The following is a 7,470-nucleotide window of genomic DNA, read 5'->3' as shown; positions in this document are numbered from 1 at the left end:
GCTCTTCCGCGAGCTCGTCGAGAGGTCGTCCGGCGACTCCGGCGACGACACCGTCAGCGTCGCCTGCGAGGTCGTCTTGTTCGAACACTTGCTTTGGATGCTCGAGAATGCCGATCCGCAACCGGAATCCTTGGACGAGCTCGTCGAGTTCTACGCTTGCTGAGAATAAGTAAAAGTAATTTCCATATATAAATTTGGATCGTATATATTTATATATATGTTTCTATATAATTCCATAGCTATATATATGAATTTGTGTATGAAATTGTAACTGTCCGTACGATGATCACTAGAATAATAGTGATGGTGGTTCTTGGAGGTCGTCCAATCGGTGTAAAAGTTGTACATTCTTGATCAAGAGATTCAATAATGGCTGGCATAATAGGAATATTTCAGATCGTTTCCTCTTTTACTAGAGAGAGAAAGTGAGAGAGAGAGAGAGAGAGAGTGAGAGAAGAGGGGTTTATTAGTTTTCTTCTGATTGATAAAGGCGTTATTTGAGTGAGTACATCGGACGGTGAGGGTTAAGTCGTGCTTAAATCTTGGCTTGATTGATGATCTGACGGCCAGCTGATGGAGATTTGTCTCTTTACTTTCTTTGTTCTTTGTTCTTTGTTCATTACAACTTTCAAGCTTTATTAATTTACTGTTTTGTCACCGAATGAGCTATCTTTTCAATTGCTTTTGTTATCTTTCACTTCATATATATATTTTTTCCGTTCGTGTTTTCTTCTATTCAAAGATTGAAAATATTATCATAAACTAAGTTGTGGAAATATATATGCCAAAATTGTCCAAACATATACGTGTTATGTTGAGCTAATTGGATCAAGTTGTAGCCAATTTTGATTTCATATGTCGAGTATCATTACGAATTACGACTGATTGATTGGTATTGCTCATAAGATTACAGCAAAGATTATTGGGGCCCCAGGATTAACTTTTCGCGAAAAGTATGATACATTTTGAAAATTTGAGACGCAATGTGGAACCAATTTTAGTCGTTGAAAAAAAGTTGTCAGCTTTTAACTGATTTTTTAACTGCTTAAATTGTTTTTATCATCTAATAAGTTAATAACTGAATTCAAGCTGCGCGAAACACTTCTAAAACTCTCTGCAACAATTTGGCTTCCCATGCAAAAGCCTCTTTTTAAAGGGAAGTGAAATATTTGTGTGCATTTGTTTTTGGTTTTTGTTTTTGTTTTGAATAGGGAACAACAGTATTAATTCTGCTTGTTATTATTATCAATCAACTTTGATATATATTTCATGCGTTTGTTTCATACATTCAACTACTGTTTAAACATTTTTCTACAATATTCAAACTTCTCTGTTTAAATCTATAAACCAAAGGGGCCATTGTTCTAGTAAGATTTTTGGAAAATAACGTGTATTATTTATTTTCTTCAAAAGATATAGGTAATATAAATGCTGAGAGACATAGGAAACAAGAAACTACAAAACGATGGAAATAAATGAGAGACCAATATTTCTGCAGATAAGGGGTGATATATGCATATAAGTAATTAATGAGAGACTCTGGCACTTATGTAGGACAGGGTTAATTATTACAACCCAAGTTGCAGCTTATGGAAATTAATGGCTAAGAAGTATGGTGTGTGTATACATGTGTCTAATTAATCAGAATTTTTACCCACAAAATTGACCTGCCAACTTAATTGCGTAGACAAGCTAGTTAAGTTTGTCCTCTCACCTCTGGAAACTGAGAAATGGTCCAAGCGACAAGTGACACATCAAATTGAAGGTTGTCGTCACACACACCTCTCAAGCAGCTTCAAAAATGCCATACCCCCTACGAACAGTGCATGCTAAAAATGTAACATCACCTGCGGTCATTTTAGAGATAAGGTTACATGTTATTTGCAACACATGAAGACAACAAATCTTTGGATTCATGGTTGTAACCATGGATTGTCGTGGCCTTATGGTTAACTAGTGGACGTTTGGTTCATAAATTCAGAATCATGATTCATAACTATTTTCGGTTTATGTTTGTTTTTTGTGAGAGAAAATATTGTAACGAGTCACAAACTATGATTCGAACCATAGCACGAATCCTCATACTAAACACCCCATAAATAAACTCCATAACTAGACTATTTTAATTGTTATATGTATGACGATCTATTAATCTTCACATGCATGTAAAAGTAGATCTTTGCGTCTGAATAGTAACTCAAGTGATGTTGAGTTATTCTAGAGTTTTATATTAATAATTTGGCACAGGTACGCGAACATACTAGCATGTCACATTTTTTATTTGTTAGATATGCATAAAATCACGTAAAAATTAAAAAATACATAAAATCAACAGTTAAAAAAATTTAACCTACCAGTACACCAGACGTATCACAAAAATCTCCCTAATAGTTTAAGTTTCACATATAAATTAGCCCAAGCGATGACAAATTACTTGTACCATCATACATGCATCTACATATATAGATAGTACATTGGTGCTCTGATTTACCAATACATTGTGCGTACTAGAGAATCTCCCTAATAATATATCTTAAAGTGTCAAATTTACATTCTAAAAAGTGTATTAGTCGGTGGCTCCAAAGAAAATGATCGTATTATATAAGGAGATTTTCTAGTACGTCTAACATATCGGTATGTCAAATTTTTTTAACCGTTAAATTTATATATCTTTTAACTTTTATTTAATTTTATATAGATTTAACGAACAAAAAATTTAACCTATTAATACGTTGGCGTACTAAAAAAAAGTCTCCTACATATATATTCTATTTTCTACAGAGACAGAAGGGAAGTCAACAATTTTGCAGGGAGGCAGTATCCACCGCAAGGTCCAAACTTCCTATTAATGAGTATTTAATACAAAGCAAAATAGCAAATAGTAAATACAATATTATTCCTTCCGTAGAGTCAGAAATGTTATTAGTTTATCATACTAATGATTAGGTTTAAATTACATTATATATTCCCCACACAAAGTCAGAAATGTCATAATTTAGAATACTAATGATTAGGTTTGTTGGAGATGCTTTTTCTCTCTGCGATTCATACCCACACGCTCTACTTGTTTCTTTTGCTTTGCTAGTTAATTGGTTAGACAAAATAAATAAATAAATAAATAAACCCTCCTTCTAAATAAAATAAAACGGATTAAGCACTTTATATATATATATATATATACACACACGACTAAAGTGAAAAATATTAAGGGATTGTTTGCTAAATATACTCAAAATTCAAACAATGATTCTTATACAGTATTTTTTTATAAAGAATTTAAATAAAAAAAAATTTCACTAATAATTCTCTCAAAAAAAAAAAAAAATTTAAAACTCAAGTGATAGTTTAAATACACTTTTTAAACGCGTCCTAAATAAATATAAATGTTGAATGCACGCATGAGTAAACCAGCTGATTAACGCGTTTCCAAGTTGCCATTGCCAACCCAAAAGGTGATATTGCTTCCGTATATATTACCAAAAGCAAATTGTTCCAGTCTGACAAGTATTAGTTTCGTGTACGTTTTGAAACTTTTTGGTTTATTCCCCACTTTTGTTGCGTTTTCGGTGTTTGATATATTTTGGCACCTTGTATGTATATATTGAACCCACTTTAATCTTATGCCAAGATTTGTAACGCCTTTTCATCAAAGCATAAAGCTTTGACAACCATGCATTCTCTCACCCTTATTGCGTACTAAAAGAAAAGAAAAAAAAAAAAAAAAAAAAAAAAAAAACATGTATGCCACAACCATAGTGGGACCCACACGAAACATTGCCTTGGAATCAAAATAGGTGAAACCCAAGTTTCTTGATCCGTGCCTTGAGCTTCTTTGTCGTCTGCTTCTGTTGTTTAGCAAGTTACCTAACTTTTATGGTTGATTTTTCACTATTATCAACTCGTTGAAAGGGGAAAAAAGAACCACAAAAAAAAAAAAAAAAAAAAAAAAAAAGAAAAATTCTGGGGAAAAAAAAAAAAAAAAAAAAACAAAAGAGAGAGAATTCTGCGGTAATAGATAAAAAAAAAAAAAAAAAACCACACTTATAAGGGAGTTTGTTTCAAATTGTCATATTTGTATACATTATATCAGTTTTACACGATTTTTTTATTTTAATGTGATTTGTATTGGATCTACCCATTCGAAAAACTTACGCTTATAGTAGAAGGTGTAAAAAAATACCTCAAACAGAAAAAAAAAAAAAAAAAAAAATTCACAAATTACCGTTTGGTTGGAAGATTCAAACCATGTAATTCAAACCATTTTCGATTTACGTGAATTTTTTGTGAGAAAAAATACTATAACGAATCATGAATCATGATTCGAATCAGGAAACGAATCTCTCTACCAAACATCCAAGGAAGAAAAGAGGAGGAGCCTAAAGAAATTGAGGATTTGAGCTGACTTGGAGAGTGAGAAAATAACTCACGGTCTTTTCCCCTTTATAACAAAGCACATGACTGTGTTTTACTGCTGCTTATAATTTTTTTTTTTTTCCCTTTCTTTTAAGAGAATGGTTGGTGGCTTGCGTTTACTTTCTCCAAGTAAAAACAACAAGTACGTTCATATAATACATTTGCACTTGATTTTGTGCATTATTGTTAGTCATTCCAGTAACAGTGTGAATGGGCAGTTTGTTTCCAATTGGATAAGTTCATATTCAGTGGGATTCCCAACTAGCCACAACACTCAACGTTGTTCAGTTTTTATTGGGTGAGAATTGTTTGGAAAGAACACAAAATTAACAACCGGATTCCATGTGAGAGAGAGAGAGAGTACAAACACAAATCTAGGTTTACGGATTGCAGTGGAAAAGGTTTTAATACCAAAAAAAAAAAAAAAGTAATTTTTGGAAGGAAATATGGATATTTCATTACCATATTTGAAAGGAATCGTTAAATACTTTTCTGGTAATTTCATGACAAATTTAAAAATTATTTTTTATGGTCTGTTTAATTCGTTGATTTGAGTTTTTAATTAGAGTTGAGATGTTATTTTATATGAAAATTTTTTACTATAAGAAAAATAAATAAATAAATAAATTTAACTATTTCTGAGAACTTATAACAAAATTTAAATTCTAAATTCGAATCAATAAAATAACAGAGAAGATTTTTATATTGCTGATTTGTAATTTTGAGTAATAAACATACGTACGAGTTTATTAGCTTGACAAGTGTCTTATTGATAGGTTTTCTCTACTACAAAAAGTCTCTTCCCAATTTCCATAATGTACGGAAAGGAAGCTAAAAAAAAATTCTAGACTGAAAGAAATATCTTGTTTAGGAAAATATAGCAATAAACGAATAAAAACTCTACCATTTTTTTAACGGTGAGCATGATTTTGATGCCTGTTTTAGTACGTTCAAAAAAAAAAATTTTTCTTCAGAATGGATATAAGAACCTGATCCATAAGATCTACTGCTTGAGTATGGATTAAGAAGGGAACATTTATTTGCTAGGTTAAGTTCCATATTTAATCCTTAAATTATAGCAAAATCTCATTTTGATAGTTGATTTTTAAAATTGTCGAGAATGAAACCTTAAACTACTTAGGTCATCTTTGGGGAGCTTTTTAAAAGTTATTATTGGTTTTATGGTTTCAAAATATGTTTTTAAAAGTGTTTAAATGATTTGTTAAAAGTGTTTGATTTTTTAAAAGAACTTTCAGTGAAAATCACAATTAGTTTTCCAAAACTAAAATCTCGATGGGAAAGAGACACAATGTCTTTTTTAATAGTCGTGTCCTAAATATAGAATTTTGAAATTAACCTCTTCTAAACCACACATGATCCTCTTATGCTTCTTTCTATCGAGATTGATTAAAAGATTAATTTGGGATAATTTCATAGATAAGGGGCTCATTTAGGAAAGTTTTGAAAATCATGAACTAAAAGAGAATTGTTCTACAGTTTGAGTACTAAAAGTTGATTAACTCCCACTTATTTGTTAAAGCAAGACGTGAAACAAATAAGAAGATAAGAAAACCATATTATATGCAATTGCAATTTGCAAAGCATGCAAAAGAGATTTCATTTGAGGAAGTTAATTTAAAATGGTCATTCGTGAAGGAAGGGTGAAAAGACAAAAATAGACATGTACGCGCCGGGGGGGTTGTGGTGTGGGGGATTGTCAGGTACGAAGAGGACAAGCGCTATGTTGGCACAAGGTGACCGCCGATTTTCGCGGCTTTTCATGATAAGATGCTCCGAATCATCTTCACATTGATCTCCTGTCCTTGCTTGAGTGGACATGCGGTCGGGGACACTTAAGTCTTTTCACATTATCCACACTACAGTCTACTTCTACAACAAAAAAAAAAAAAAGCACATTTTATTTTCAATTCTGCCTTACTGGGGTCAGCGGCCGAGGACCAGCCCACATGGGCGTGGGTCTGCCAAATCGGATTTTGCCCTTTTTATGGACCCCACTCCTCACACGAGTCCATGTTACCCATGGAATTTTTGTCTCTGAAAATCCACTAAAAACATCAGAAGTTCATGCATGTACCCGTGAAATTTGGTTTTTGAACTATGCTACTCACACACTCATTTTGAGTTTAATTATTCTTCGTTCATGATGACAAGGTTCTTTCCTACTTTTGGTTGGAAAATGTAGTACAAGTGAGTTTATATATATATATATATGTATGTATATTATAATTATGCATTAGTGCACACGCAAAGTCTTGGATTAATTCTAATTACATATGATGTATTTAGTTTGAAATTATACAATACTATTTTGTGAACATTATACGAAATTAGTTTGTGCACTCATATCGACATCGGTTAATTCCTCGGATATTTCAATTGAATGTAGAGGAACAAGGTGTCCCAATCTTATAATAAGAGGTATGTAGATGTGGACTAGTGTTTGTATTGTGATCTTTTCATGCTACATAATCTTTTTCTCCTTTAAAAAAATTTTAAAATTTTTAAAATTTTTAATTATGTGCTTGCAATCTCAGTCTACAAGTAGAATAATATATATATATCATTGCTGCAATAGCAATAAATTTATGGGATGAATGTTAAGTTCCAGAATTTGAATTCATAATAATAATAATAATAATAATAATAATAACAAATTGAACTTATGTCGCAAAATATTCCAAGCATTCTTCAATAACGGAACATATTGTAATCATTAGCATGTGGATTTTTATCAAAGAATTAAGATTGATTAGTACAGTAATAGAATCTCCAATATCCATCTAGTATAGTTTAAGATGAACTACCACCAATAATGGTCATATTTAGCTTGAGCTTTGCATGTAGTTTTAGCAACTATCTTAGGCCCCATTCATTTTACCCAAGTTTAGAATTCAAATTTTGTTACAGTAAAAAGCTTTCAAAAACAGTCACATTTAATTTTTTTTTACCACCGTAAAAGCTCTCACATAAAGTCACATCTCAACTTAAATTAAAAACTCAAATCACCGAGTAAACAGGCCCTTAAAGTTCTTACCA

The 7,470-nt window shown here is 31.8% G+C and overlaps 1 protein-coding gene across 2 annotated transcripts in view; it reads left to right on the top strand.

The window, feature by feature from the left end:
- Positions 1-733, top strand: part of LOC21386863 (auxin-responsive protein SAUR50) — a 1,196-nt gene extending 463 nt beyond the window's left edge. The window contains exon 2 of one of the 2 annotated variants that reach the window (XM_024169906.1): positions 1-733. In XM_024169906.1, the coding sequence (XP_024025674.1) occupies positions 1-163 (163 nt within the window). In that variant the 3' untranslated portion in view covers positions 164-733. The other variant, XM_024169907.1, reaches the window with a different exon arrangement.
- The last annotated feature ends 6,737 nt before the right edge of the window (positions 734-7,470 follow it).

The sequence above is a fragment of the Morus notabilis genome, unplaced genomic scaffold (assembly GCF_000414095.1).
Source record: "Morus notabilis unplaced genomic scaffold, ASM41409v2 Scaffold773, whole genome shotgun sequence".
Taxonomy (NCBI): domain Eukaryota; kingdom Viridiplantae; phylum Streptophyta; class Magnoliopsida; order Rosales; family Moraceae; genus Morus; species Morus notabilis.
The sequence above is the reverse complement of the archived record's forward strand: the minus strand, read 5'-3'. Positions and strand labels throughout refer to the sequence as shown.